Source organism: Lithobates pipiens, unplaced genomic scaffold (assembly GCF_037356315.1).
Source record: "Lithobates pipiens isolate NorthernLeopardFrog02 unplaced genomic scaffold, aLitPip1_a1.2 Scaffold_19, whole genome shotgun sequence".
NCBI lineage: Eukaryota > Metazoa > Chordata > Amphibia > Anura > Ranidae > Lithobates > Lithobates pipiens.
The window spans coordinates 113,037,838-113,053,172 of NW_027507764.1; the positions used below are offsets into that span (position 1 = coordinate 113,037,838).

Genomic DNA, 15,335 nt, shown 5'->3' on the forward strand with positions numbered 1-15,335 from the left:
GTTTGAAAAAAAGATGTTTCCTTTTGTTGTTTTATAATTGTATATGGGCCTTGATGTCTATTCAGAATGTTTGCTGAGGTCACATACAGGATCTCTGTAAATTCCAACTTCAATAGATTGCAAAGAATTCAGATTAAGGTATATTTTTTTACCAAATGGAAGGTTTGCTGGATTGTATTATCATTTAACTGAATAGTTTTACTTGTCATATGCAACTACCCTTCAAGTGAACCTGTATTTAGTTTAAAACTTCAATCCTGACCTTTAGAAGTTAATAAATCTTTACTGCCCTTTAAGACACAGGGATATATTAAAGCTCTGTTCACATATATACAAATTGGATGCATTTTTAACCACATCCGATTTGCATTACATGTGAACCAAACCAGCTTTCTATGGGGCCAGTTCACATATCTGCGAGCCAATCGCAGTGCCTTTTTCAAAAGAGTCCTGTACAAGTTTCTGTCCTGTTCAGGTGCGATTTCAAGTGTCTTACACTTAAAGCGGAGCTCCACTCATTGGAACCCTCCCCCCTCCGGCGCCACAATTGGCACCTTTCAGGGGGGAGGGGGGTGCAGGTACCTGTACAGTACAGGTATCTGCACCCACTTCAGGCATAGATATCTGCAGAATGTACGCCCCTTTCTGCAGAATCTACGCACCTTTCCGCAGGTCCCCCACTGTCTGCTGGGAAACACATGGATCCCAGAGACAGCGGGGACCATCCTTATTGCACAGCGCGACTCGCGCATGTGCAGTAGGGAACCGGGAAATGAAGCCGCAAGGCTCCACTTCCTGATTCCCATAGCCAAGATGGCGGTGGCAGCACCTGAGAGACGATCGAGAGATCGGCTTCGGGTGCCGACATCGCGGGCGCGCTGGGCGGGTAAGTGTCCTTATTTTAAAAGTCAGCAGCTGCAGTATTTGTAGCTGCTGGCTTTAAAAAAACAAAAAACTGTGGACTCCCGCTTTAACAAATTTGCACCTGAATTGCACCTGAACCAGTGATCGAAACCACACTGGACTCCTTTGAAAAAAATTGCATTGATGCCGTCCCCGCAACTATGTGAACTGGCTCTAATTCATAGAAATGTGGTTTATATGCAGCTGCCTTCAGAGGTTGGAGCAGTAGTAAACCGCTAACAAAAAATTGCGCCCCTTGCCTATTTATTCCATAATGTATTGGTATGCACCAAATATTAGCACAATTATGACACACTTATCTGCACACGAGCCCTCCAGTTCAGTGCTGTCACGGCCCACCTGACGCTTCCATCTTCACAAGGTCTTCCCATTTGAATGGCCAGGGCCTCGATAACATCACTCGCATGCAGGAGCCATGGCACGGCGCTTTGCACTCAATGGCATATTGTGTGCCCTGAATGTAGAGTGTCCCTGCACATGTGCAGGTCACGTCATCAGCTTTTGCTGATCTGAATAGCTCCTAAACAGTGCATGTTTAGGACTGCAGATACTCATTGTACCTACAGGTAAGCCTGACTATAAGCTTACCTGTAGGTACAAATTAATATTTACTAAAACTTTAAGGCCAGCCCACTGTAACGTGTTGCTTATTGTTCTGCTTCATATTTTTGCTAGTGTCCTAGCAGGTTGGATTCTTAATTGATTTGTTCTCTATATTAGCCTATTCTCCTAACTAGCCTCTTCAACTCAGGAGCTCTGTACTCCACCCCACTTTGCTTTTCATCGAAGGTCTCCTCCCCTCTTTGCCTTTAGATTACTATTGAGAGAGCTTAAAGGTCTACCTCTCAGTTTTTATCTTTAGATTACTATTGAGAAGACGCCGTTATTTTGGATTTCCATTTCCCTGAAATCAAGTGTGAAGGTAAAGCATTCCATCTTCAAGAATTAATAATTAGGTATTGTAGGCTTCTGCCTTTTCATTATATGCATTCCTGTCTTTTTTGCTGTTTGATTCTACCTGTTGTCTGTATAATGGCTGCTTAGTTTATCTGTACAATTTTGTTGTGGTCTCCACTTTATTATTGTTAAGGTCCATCATCCTTTCAGATGGCAATCTCCCTCTTGTGTTTCTACCTGTTCTGCTCTGCAATGGGTTGTTTTGGTACCCTTCCTTAGGCTCCATGCACACTGGAGGTCATAAACTGCAGTTTATTGGAGTTTGGCCATTTTTTTTAAAAGCCCATAAACTCGACTCTATGTTAGCCTATGTGTCCATGCACACATGGACGTTTTTTAGCTTTAATGAGCAATGGAGTTTATGGGCTTTTTTCTGAACGCCAGAATTTTGCGTTCAAAGTGCAGTTTTCACCGCCAAAAAATGACAAACGCTCATAAAAACGCGTTAATTAGTGTTCGGCATTCTATTTTTTCAATGCATTGTGGGAGTGTCCTTTGTGTATTTTTATTGAAAACGCCCATAAACGCTAACGCTAATAAACGCTCATAAACGCTAGTACAAAACGCTGTTAAAAGCAAGTTTTTCAACCAGCATTTTCTGCCAGCAATCTGGCGCCCAGAAAAAGCTTATTTGAGCTTCAGTGTGCATGGAACCTAATAGTAGTACTTTCCATATGGATCCCCTTTTTTCATTTAGCCTTTTCAGGCATTTGCTCCTTCAGATATTCTATCGGATTTGTTTTTTGCCCATCCCTCCATTGCTTTGCTTTTGGATACTTTGCACGCCCATGAGTTACTATATTCCTGTATCCCTCCATGAACAATAAAAAAAAAGATTCTTGTGTTTATTGAGGGACCCAGGCCTTACTCATCTGTGTTATTAACCTTATGTACCGCTTGCTCACAAAACTGAGGCAGGATGGTTAGAGGTGGGATTGAGCTTTTTTTTACCATTTGCCAATATCCACCTTTTGAAGGAAGCCACATATTATACACAAGTCTATGAAGCACTATATCCCTGTGCCACTCAATGGACTCCAAGAAAAAAGATTTTATGGTAGGTACAAAAATTGCAATATTTTTTTTTCAGATTCTTTGCATATGATTGTATGGTATAAGTGAATAAAGGGTTAACTTATTTTAAGAAATGCTTTCTTTTAGTAAATGACTCCATATTTACAGTATCTAGTGGCATTTTTTTTCTCTCATTGCATGTGAGCAGCAGAGAGATGAACCAGTGCAAATTCCTATTGAGTAGCTTTTACCAAAAATAGAATTTTCCTGTCCAGCTTTGACTTTTACTTAGTTCTCTGGATCACATTTTTCACCTGACTAAAATGCAAATCATTGTAGCAGTAAATCGAGAGACTTACTGTATCTGACAGGAGCTGCACATGTAGTCTTTTAATCATGGAGCTGAAGTATAGCTCGTGTCTCTGTTCAAACAGGTCTTTGATGTCCTGGACCAGACCCCAGCCATAGTAGACAGAGAGGAAGAAGTAATATTGTACCCCCACAGAAATAATACAGCTCAGTCTTTTGTCACAGAGAAAACCTTTCTATGGACAAATTTATCACCAGCATTAATGTTACCAATGTTGACAAAAGCAATGACATTATATTGCAGCAACCAACCAGACTTCTTTTTTTTTTAACATCAAGTAAGTGAAAAATTTATTCTTATTGGTTGTGTTTACAATGCTCTTTTTCCTAATAAATATTTCAAGACTAGCAACTGTTTGCTCCTTATGGACCAGACCAATGTTTTTAATTTAGGTATATGTCTACTGCATTTGCCCAAAGGTTGAGATTGCTCATAATACCCGACTGTTGAGTTTTATAGCAAAAATAACAAAAAAAATAAATATTTTTTCCTAATTTCAACCAGAATTGGATTTAAATCTATTCTACTGTACTACAAGAATATGTATGTAATAAAAAAAATGGATGGTATATGTCTACTGCATTTGCCCAAAAGTTGAGATTGCTCATAATACCCGACTGTTGAGTTTTATAGCAAAAATAACAAAAAAAAACATATCTTTTCCTAATTTCAACCAGAATTGGCTTTAAATCTATTCTACTGTACTACAAGAATATGTATGCAATAAAAAAAAAATGGATGAACATGCATACACTGTAGTACCAAAACTATTGGGACGCCTGCCTTTACACGCACATGAACTTTAATGGCATCCCAATCTTAGTACGTGGGGTTCAATATTGAGTTGGCCCACCCTTTGCAGCTATAACAGCTTTAACTCTTCTGTGAAGGCTATCCACGAGGTTTACACCTTACAGGTGTAGAAAAAAAAATCATCAGGTTTCCTACTGCTTTAAATAAAAGAAATATCCAGTAAATCTAAAAATAAAAAATGCAGCTCTTGCTGAAAACTTTGTCTCTCCTCCAGCTGTGTCCTCCTCAGACTCACCCACTCTGGGATCCAGCGATGGTCCTCTTATCAATCCACTTATTGGAGTGTTGGGTGTCATTGATCTGCCCCTAGGGGGTTTTAGTTATGCACATGCAGTATATTGATGAAGAGGACAGCTCTGACATCAGCAACATTCTGCATCATTGAGGAGCACCCAGTCACAGAGAAGAAATTAAAAGAGTGAGGACCTGGCACATTATGTACCATGCTGAAGACGCCTGGAAAAAAAGGTACAAAAAAGGGGACTGGGTACAAGAGATAAAGGTGACTTTGTGCTTTAATAAGGGGTTAACGTGGACCAAGTTAAGTGTTAAAGAATCTTAAAATTATTATATTATAATCATTTTTTTTACTTCACCATTTTCCTGCAGATTTGGTACAACAAGCTCATGATTTGCATATTATGACTGCAGCACTATAACGTTGTAACAATTCTGCAATAATACACTGAATGATTGCTGTAACCAGCTGTTACAATGAACATTCAAACAGGAACTACTCTGATTGGTACCTGCTCATCAAATTGAGCCTTGACCATTCAAGCTGGCAATGGGGTCAGGCGGGGATATACGTGGGACCAAGCAGCACAGCATTAACGCAGGGCAGCATCTCATATAAATATAGTGGAAACTTACATAAAACCCCATAAATAATGCAGGGAGCCCATATCAGCAAATAGTTAAACAAGTCCAACTGTGCCTTATTTGATAGAAGCAAAGATCAATGATGAAGGTTTTCGATCGTCAATCAAACTTCATTATTTTGAAACAGTTAGAGAAAAGAAACATTATTCCTGATTGGTTGCTATGAGCTAAATATCTTGATTTTTTTATGTACTGCCAGTGTTTGATGTGATCAACCAATATTTTTTTGTCAGCATAAAAGTATTGCCATTGATCAGCCCAATGCGTCCGCTGTCTTATATTAGAAAATATACTTACAAACATCTTCTTCTCTATCAATAACGTTGACTCATTCCGCTCAACATTCAGCTTCACCACATGACCCTGTTGTGTTCTAAATAACAATTCTTTGCCTGGAAAAAAAAATAAAGAAAAAAGATTAGTGATAAAATATGAACATAGTTGTACTGTTACAAAACAGTCATTTATTGTACTTGCTACTTTCAATGTCAACATATTAATAAAGTAAAATAAACACTGCAAACAAAGATTATGAAAACGGATTGCTCATTAAGTGAAAACATGACATAAAAGGTTATAATTCAATGTATAAATATTCTTAACATATACAAAAGAAGAAACAAAACATATAAAGTGCATTGCTGTAGAAAAAAAAAACAATATATACAGTGTTTTAAAAGTCTACCAATAATCAAACCTAAGTACAGATAAAATCCACACAATTTGTGATATCACCTCTTAGACGACAGAAGCTCACTGTATGATATTGACCACTAGGAATATAAAGGTCAAGTAGCACTCTCTATTGTATTTATAAATCCACATCAAACACAGCAAGATGGAGATCTCATATATTTAGCTTCCAATAGTTGTGCAGAAAGGAAAAGCCCATATACTAACTCCTTGGTAATGTGTATTCGGTATACATGACCAGAATTAGACTTAGCAATTATTGATTGGTTTGCGCAGAAGTTAGAGCGTTTACAAAATAGGGGATAGTTTTATAGCATTTTTATTAATATATTTTTTTTACTAGTAATGGCGGCGATCAGCGATTTTTATTGTGACTACGACATTATGGCGGACACATCGGACATTTTCGCCACATTTTTGGGACCATTGTCATTTATACAGCAATCAGTGCTATTTAAATGCACTGATTCCTGTGTAAATGACACTGGCAATGAAGGAGTTAACCACTAGGGGGCGGGGAGGGGTTAAGTGTGTGTGTGTTTTTATTGGCATTTGACATCACTGATCGTCTTTCCCTATAACAGGGAACAGACAATCAGTGACAGGCTCAGTAGGAAGCACGAGGAAAGGTTTGTTTACACAGACCTCTCCTCGTTCTTCAGTTCTGTGACCCGATCGCGGGACACCAGCGGCGATTGGGTCCACTGGTCCCGTGGTCATGGAGCTCAGGACCGAGTCGGGAGCACACCGCCGGCGGCGCGCTCCCGACCCACGGCTGGGCACTTAAAGAGCAACGTACAGGTACATGCTTGTGCCCAGCCATGCCATTCTGCCGACATATATGTGCAGGAGGCGGTCCTTAAGCGGTTAAAAACCTCCAATAGTGAAATACTGTCAAAAATTATTAAACAACTAAAAGAGATACAACTCCCAATTCTCTACTGTGTAATCTACATTATATAAAGTGCACAACATAACTTACAAAAGCATGGTAAATATAAACTGGATCCATTAGACAGAAGATGTCATGATCAGCAGGAGGTGTGAGCAGGGCTTTTTTCCACGGAAAGGTGGGGGGGGAGGGGGCACAGTTATGGCACCTCTGGCATTGAATTTATGTAATGGCTGGAGGGTCTATTTCTGGCTGCTGGGGGATCAGTTATCTCTTCAGGGGATCTATTGTTGCAGGAGGACTTTTTTTCTGGTGGGGGATCTATTGTTGTTGAGAGGGACCTACTATTGAAGGAGAAGTCTATTGATGCTGGCTGTTGGGAGATCGATTGTTGCTGGGGTGGATCCATTTTGCTGGTGGGAGGTATTGTTTTGGTGGTAGGTCTGTTGTTGCTGGGGGAATCTATTGCTGCTGGGGTGTTCTATTGCTGCTAGCTGCAGGGAACCTATTTTACTAATTTTCCTTGTTATCATTAACAAATTCCATACAAATTACGTAGCACCACAAAATGATACTCGGTTCTGTATTTTCCAAAAGGGGTGATACTGGGAGGTGGGTAAGGGGTGGAACCAAGGGATAGTGCTTGGAGGTGGGTAGCGGGCAAGGAAAAGTGGTGACTCAGAAGGGGGAGTACCTGCACCCGTTCTCTGAGAAAAAAGCCCTGGATGTGAGTATTGTCGCGTACACACGGTCGAACTGTTTGACGTACTTAGTCCGTTGAAACACATTTCAGCGGACAATCTGCTCGTGTGTGGGCTTCAGCTGACTTTTTCAGCGTGCAGTCCGGAGTACTAAGAATTTCGGTTTTTCCAAAAATCTGTCCGTCGTACTTTGGTTTCAGCGGACAATACGGTCGTCAGTATGCTAGTCCGACGGACTAAGAATGGCGCATGCCCAGAAAGGATTTACAGGGCTTTGCTGTGTCTTGGACTTCCTATTTCTAGTCCCGTCGTACGTGCTGTACGTCATCGCGCAAGCTTTCGTCGGACTGTTTGTGTATCCGTGTGTGGTCAAGTCCGTTCAGTGGAAAGTACGCCGGATTGTCCGTCGGATTGTATGACGGACTAAGTACGTCAAACAGTTCGACCGTGTGTATGCGGCATATCACAAACATTTTGATGCAACATGTCAAGAGAGGCTCCTGAAATTCATCAACATCTGTAAATCAATTGGGAATAGTTCTTACTGTGCTATTTACCACTTTTATAGTCTAGCAAATGTCATACACATTGCACATTTGTCAGAAACAATCATTTTCTACATCCCCTCAAATAATTATAATTTCCACTCAAACCATTCAAACCTCTACAGAGCCTTCCATGTGTTTTCTGAATATTTTTTATTCTACTTTTGTTTTAACCATTACGTTTTTACCCCCTTCCATTTTTTGCAATTCAGCACTGCGCTATTTTAATGGGTAATTGTGCGGTCATCCAAAGCTGTACCCAAATTAAATTTATATAATTTATTACACACAATAAGAACTTTCTTTTGGTGCCATTTGATCACCACTGTGTTTTTTTTATTTATTTATTATATAAATAAAAAAAGACCGAACATTTTGAAAAATATATATATATATTTTTTACTTTCTGCTATAAAACAAATCTCATAAAAAAAAACATTAAACATCTAATTTCTTTATAAATTTAGGCTAAAATGTATTTTGCTACAAGTCTTTTGTAGAAAAAAATCCAATATGTGTCTATTAATTAATTTGTGGGAAAGTTATAGCATCTACAAATGATGGTATAAACACTTTAATTCTTTTTATACTAGTAATGGGGGTGATTAGTGACTTCTACCTCAACCGTAATAGTGCGCTGAGCAATCTGACACTAACTGACACCTTGTGGGAACTGGATAAATGACACTGACATCACCAGTGGCACTTATACATAGTTCAGTGATAATACCATAAACTGTAACTGTACTAATGACACTGGCTGGGAAGAGGTTAACATTTAGGGGTACTCAAAGTGTTAACTGTGTGCCTAACCAGTGTAAAGTGTGCTAATTTTACTAAGCAATGTAACTGTTTTATCTCCCTGCTTTGAGAAAAAAAAAAAAAAAACAGCAATGTCGCTGTACTCTGTACAGAGCCCTGTGTTGTTTACCTTTCAATCGTTCAGCTGATCAGAAGGTCCTGGCTATAAATCATTAGCTGGGACCCACTAATGGGCTTGTGCTGTAGTGAATTACAGCACAGCTGGGGAGGCAGACACACATTCAACCCCTACCCAGAAATTATTATTATTATAATACAGGATTTATATATCGCCAATAGTTTACGCAGCACTTTACAATATAAAACGGAGACAATACAGTTATAATACAATAAAATACAAGAGGATTAAGAGGGTCCTGCTCAGAAGAGCTTACAATCTAATAGGGTGGGGCAGGTGGTACAAACAGTTGTAACTGTGGTGAATGAGCTGATGGAAGTGGTAAACGATTAGTTAGAGGCATGATAGGCTTTCCTGAAGAGATGAGTTTACAGGGCTTGCCTGAAGGTAGCAGGAATAGGGGATAGCTAGCCAGGTGTAGGTAGCGAGTTCCAGAGGATGGGAGAGGCTCTGGAGAAATCCTGGAGATGAGCATGGGCTGGAGAAGATGAGAGAGCTTGAGAGTAGGAGGTCTTGAGAAGAGCAGAGAGGACAGTTTGGGTGATATTTGGAGAAAAGATTGGTGATGTAGCTCGGGGCAGAGTTGTGAATGGCTTTGTATGTTGTGGTTAGTATTTTGAATTTAATTCGCTGGGTGATTGGGAGCCAGTGTAGGGATTGGAGGAGAGGGTTGGCAGACACTGAGCATTTGGTAAGTTGTCTGGCAGCAGCTCAGAAGAGCTTACAATCTAATAGGGTGGGGCAGGTGGTACAAAAGGTTGTAACTGGGGAATGAGCTAATGTAAGTGGTAAAAGATTAGTTAGAGACATGATAGGCTTTCTTGAAGAGATGAGTTTACAGGGCTTACCTGAAGGTAGCAAGAATAGGGCATAGCTGGACAGGTGGAGGTAGCGAGTTCCAGAGGAAGGGAGAGGCTCTGGAGAAATCCTAGAGACAAGCATGGGAGGAGGAGACGAGAGAGCTTGAGAGTAGGAGGTCTTGAGAAGAGCAGAGAGGACAGTTTGGGTGATATTTGGAGACAAGATTGGTGATGTAGCTCGGGGCGGAGTTGTGAATGGCTTTGTATGTTGTGGTTAGTATTTTTAATTTAATTTTCTGGGTGATTGGGAGCCAGTGTAGGGATTGGAGGAGAGGATTGGCAGACACTGAGTGGTTGGTAAGTTGTCTGGCAGCAGCATTCATGATAGACTGAAGAGGGGATAGCCTATGGAAAGGCCAATGAGAAGGGAGATACAATAGTCAAGGCGAGAGATAACAAGGGAGTGAATGAGGAGCTTGGTGGTTTCATTTGTTAAAAAGGGGGAAATTTCACAGATGTTACAGAGAATTCTACAAACTTTTGACAACTATTGGATTTGAGGCTGAATGACAAGTCAGAGTCTAGGATTACACCTAGTACCCTGGCATGAGGAGAGAGACTGATAGTTGCATTGTTGATTTTGATGGAAAAGTCATGGAGGGGGGCACAGGTAGGGGAATATTAATAGCTCGGTTTTAGAGAGATTTAGTTTAAGGAAGTGGTGCGACATCCATCCTGATATGTCAGTTAGTAAGTTAGCAATGCGAGAGGAGACTGAAGGAGTGAAGTGAGAAGTAGACAGATAGATTTGAGTATCATCAGCGTATAAGTGGTATTGGAAGCCGTAGGCGGTTATCAAGTGTTCAAGGGAGGAGGTGTAGATAGAGAAGAAGGGGTCCAAGAACAGAGCCTTGGGGGGCCCCCACAGAAGAAGAAGCGCTGTGATAGATAGGCAGAGAACTAGGATAGAGCAGAATCTCGGAGGCTCAGGAGGTAGTTTATGGAGAAGGAGCGGGTGGTCAACAGTATCAAAGAGCTCAAATAGCAGGAGTATGGAGTACTGGGTGTTGGTTTTAGCAGTTAGTAAATCGTTGTAAAAGTGTAAAAGTGAGTTTTAATAAGGCAGTTTTCCGTGGAGTGCTGCGAGCGAGGTAGGAGCTAAGACGGTTGTAGACTAAGCGTTCTAGAAGTTTGGAGGTGAATGAGAGCTATGAGATTGGTCTTAAGTTGTTCAGGTTGGTGGGGTCCAGTGAGGGCTTTTTAAGTATTGGAGTGGTCTACGCATGTTTTAGAGGGGAGGGGAAGGTGCCACTAGAGAGGGAGAGATTTAAGATGTGAGTGAGGGTACATAGGATAGAAGAAAAGGGTGTCCGTAGTAGTTTTGAGGGAACAGGATCCAAGGGACAATTGGTTTGGTGGGCATCTGAGAAAAGTTTTGTAAACTCATCAGCAGTAGCCAATTCAAAAGAGGAGAGTGTTGAATGTGTTGTTAGGCAAGGTATGTTGCCTAACAAATACCAAGTCATGTACATGTACGTGATGGGAAGCGGGGCCATCCTGCTGCAGTATAAGTGTGGTGTGTGGTCCTGAACAGGTTAATAAATAATATAAATTAACTTCCTCCCCTTTGCTACCACCCTGACAAACCAAACAAACAAAATGGTACACCCATGGCATTGGATCGGCAAGGGCATGATATTCTGTTTTGCCTTTACCATGCTTTAAAGTGGTTCTAAAGCCTTAAGGTTTTTCATCTTAACCACTTTCAGACCGGACCATTTTGCTGGTAAATGACCAGAGGTCTTTTTACACTTTGGCACTGCGCTGCTTTAACTGGTAATTGCGCGGTCATGCAATGTTGTACCCAAACAAAATTTGCGTCCTTTTCTTCCCACAAATAGAGCTTTCTTTTGATGGTATTTGATTGCCTCTGCGATTTTTATTTTTTGCGATATAAACGTAAAAAGACCGCAAATTTTGAAAAAAAATGATATTTTCTACTTTTTGTTATTAGAAAAATCCAATAAACTCAATTTTAGTCATACATTTAGGCCAAAATGTATTCAGCCACATGTCTTTGGTAAAAAAAAAGTCAATAATTGTATATTTATTGGTTTGCGCAAAAGTTGTCACATCTACAAACTAAGGTACGTTTTCTGGAATTTACGCAGCTTTTAGTTTACGACTGCCTATCTCATTTCTTGAGGTGCTAAAATGGCAGGGCAGTACAAACCCCCCCCAAATGACCCCATTTTGGAAAGTAGACCCCCTAAGGAAATTGATAAGAGGCATGTTGAGCCCATTGAATATTTTATTTTTTTGCCTCAAGCGATTGAATAATGACAAAAAAAAAAAATTTTATTTTTTTTTTACACAAAGTTGTCACTAAATGATATATTGCTCACACATGCTATGGGCGTATGTGAAATGACACCCCAAAATAAATTCTGCTGCTTCTCCTGAGTACGGGGATACCACATATGTGGGACTTTTTGGGAGCCTAGCCGCGTACGGGGCCCCGAAAACCAAGCACCGCCTTCAGGCTTTCTAAGGGCGTAAATTTTTGAGTTCACTTCTCACTACCTATTACAGTTTTGAAGGCCATAAAATGCCAAGATGGCACAAAACCCCCACAAATGACCCCATTTTAGAAAGTAGACACCCCAAGCTATTTGCTGAGAGGCATGTTGAGTTCATGGAATATTTTATATTTTGCCACAAGTTGCGGGAAAATTACAAACTTTTTTTTTTTTTTTTTTTTTCACAAAGTTGTCACTAAATGATATATTGCTCATGCATGCCATGGGCATATGTGAAATGACACCCCAAAATAAATAAATTCTGCTGCTTCTCCTGAGTACGGGGATACCACATATGTGGGACTTTTTGGGAGCCTAGCCGCGTACGGGGCCCCGAAAACCAAGCACCGCCTTCAGGCTTTCTAAGGGCGTTACAGTTTTGAAGGCCATAAAATGCCAAGATGGCACAAACCCCCCCCAAATGACCCCATTTTGGAAAGTAGACACCCCTAAATTTAGGGGTACACTAGTGAGACTAGGTAATAAATGGCGGGTGCCCTGAAACTATAAAAAAATAACTAACCAACCAGTGTCACCTGTAACAGTTATATGGTGATCACTGGTGAAAGGGTTAACTAGGGGGCAATCAGGGGGCTTTATGCGGTAGTATATGGGGGTCCCTGGCGCTATAAAAAGCTGCGGCGAACCTAAATACCTACCTGCTTAACTAGCGTCACCTGTGACACTAATACGGCGATCAGAAAAATGATCGCTTATTAGGCTGGGTTCACACTGGAGCGATGCGGAAACGCCGCAAATCCGCGGCGGGTTCCCGCATCGCATGCCTCCCGGCGGCAGTTCACACTGCCCTATGCGAACTGCTGGGAGTGTCAGTGAAATGTTACTGACACCCCCAGATCAGTTCGCATATCGCAGTGCGATCTGCAAACTCGGATCGCATGGTGTGAACACCCATGCGATCCGATTCTGCTGCGGGCCAAAAAAAGGGTCCCGTGCGAATTTGCGGCGGGTGCGGCGGGTGTGGCGGGTGCGGCGGGTGCGGCGAATGGCTGAACTCGAATCGCACAGAGATCGGATGTGATTTGCACTGCAGTGCGGTGCGAATCACATTCGTTCTCATAAACCGCTGCAATGTGAACCCAGCCTTAGTGACACTGGCGACGGGGGGTGATCACGGGGTTAAACCTTTATTGGGGGGGTTAGGGGGGTACATTAGAACTAAAGGGGGCTAACTCTAACTGCCCTAACAGTTATTACAGTCACAAATGACACCAATGCAAAAAAATAAAAAAAAAATGACATTGGTGTCACTGTGACTGGGAGGCAGGGGTAATTGGGGGGGTGATCGGGGGGTAAAGGGGGGGTGTGAGTGTGCCTGGCATGTTCTACTGTGTGTGTAGAGTGTTGGTGCAACTCACCGATCCGCTCTCCTCCGTGTCGGAACGAAAAATACCGACACGGAGGAGAGAATACATCACTTCCTCTCCTGTGTTTACATTACAGGAGAGGAAGTGATGTCACGGGGGATTTCTATTCGTCGGGAGCGATCGCGAGGGGGTGGCCATGAATGAATGGCCGCCCCCTCGTCCCGGATCGCAGGCACCGGGCGGGGGCCCGATCGGGCCCCCGACCCGCGGGAGGCAAGGGACGTACATGTAAGCCCTTATGCCTGCCCGTGCCATTCTGCCGACGTACATCGGCGTGCGGCGGTCGGCAACTGGTTAAGGTGAAAAACCTTCTGTGCTACAAACCCCCCCAGCCCCCTTATACTTACCTGAGCCCAATCTTATCGAGTGATGTGCATGAGAGCGACGGCTCTTGCCACTGTCTCCCTCCTCCCTGGGCAGTTTGATAGCAGTGGGAACCATTGCACTTGCAGTGTTCTAATAAATAAAGTTACGGTTTCAGCATCCCATTAGGCACGACTAACTCTTTCAGAGTATCTCACCAAAAGTAAAATTTTTGTTGCAGAGGATGCCTAAAATCTGACTTGTATCTTAGTGCAGACTTCTGGAAAAGTCAGTGAGCCAAACATACTAGCAGGAAATTACATTTTTGGGGAAGTTCTGTACATCAACTGTGTACACTATGCCTCCAGGTTGCCATATTGCATTGACTTTTATAGAAAGTTATAGCACTGCAGATTGAAAAGGAAATGCAATGTTTAATAACATTCAATTACATTTAATTTAATTCAGTTACTTGTGTACCAATTGTATATGTTATATTATTCTTTTTTTATTTGCTATATTTTTTCCCACTAAAGTGGATGCATCCTCTCAAAGAGATTGTGATTGTGTAAGTATTACCAGAAGGCTAAAATGTCAAGGCAATAAACATATATACAGGTGCATCTCATAAAGTGAAACTAATATATTTTATATAGATGTGTTACATACAGAGTGATATATTTCAAACATTTCTTTATTTAAATTTTGATGATTATGGCTTATAGCTAGTGGCAACCCCAAATTCTGTATCTCAGAAAATTAGAATATTACATAAGTCCAATAAAAAATAGGATTTTTAATACAGAAATGTTGGCTTACTGAAAAGTATGTCCATGTACAGTAAAGTATGCACTCAATACTTGGCAGGGCTCCTTTTGCATCAGAGGCAATCAGCCCGAGGGACTGCTGAGGTGTTATGGAAGCTCAGTTTTCATCAAGGACTCTGAAAAATTTAGCATTTTATGTGGAAATCAAGATCCAGAGTCTGGAGGAAGAGTGGAGAGGCACAGAATCCAAGTTGCATGCGGTCCAGTGTGAAGTTTCCACAGTCAGTGATGATTTGGGGAGCCATGTCATCCACTGGTGTTGGTCCACTGTGTTTTATCAATTCCAAAGTCAGCACAGTCCTCTACCAGGAAATTCTAGAGCACATCATGCTTCCCTCTGCTGACCAGCTTTATGGAGATGGTGATTTAATTTTCCAGCAGGAATTTACACCTGCCCACACTGCCAAAATTACCAATGATCATGGTATCATTGTGCTTGATTGGCCAGGAAACTCACCTAACCTAAACCCCTTAGAGAATCTGGAGGGTATTGTCAAGAAAAAGATGTGTGACACCAGACCCAACAATGCAGATGAGTTGAAAACCACTATCAAAGAAAACTGAACTTCCATAACACCTGATCGCCTCCATGTCATACCGCATTGATGCAGTCATGTATGTAAAAGGAGCATTGGCCAAGTACTGAGTGCATACTATACTGTACATGGGCATACTTTTCAGTAAGCCAACATTTCTATATAAAAAAA

General features: G+C 41.5%; 1 protein-coding gene across 4 annotated transcripts in view; it reads right to left on the minus strand.

The window, feature by feature from the left end:
* DPP6 (dipeptidyl peptidase like 6) overlaps positions 1-15,335 on the minus strand; it is a 1,860,394-nt gene that overhangs the window by 408,511 nt on the left and 1,436,548 nt on the right. For all 4 annotated transcript variants that reach the window (XM_077491167.1, XM_077491164.1, XM_077491165.1 and 1 more), the window contains exon 4: positions 5,258-5,352. In XM_077491167.1, the coding sequence (XP_077347293.1) occupies positions 5,258-5,352 (95 nt within the window). The remainder of the gene's footprint in view (positions 1-5,257; positions 5,353-15,335) is intronic.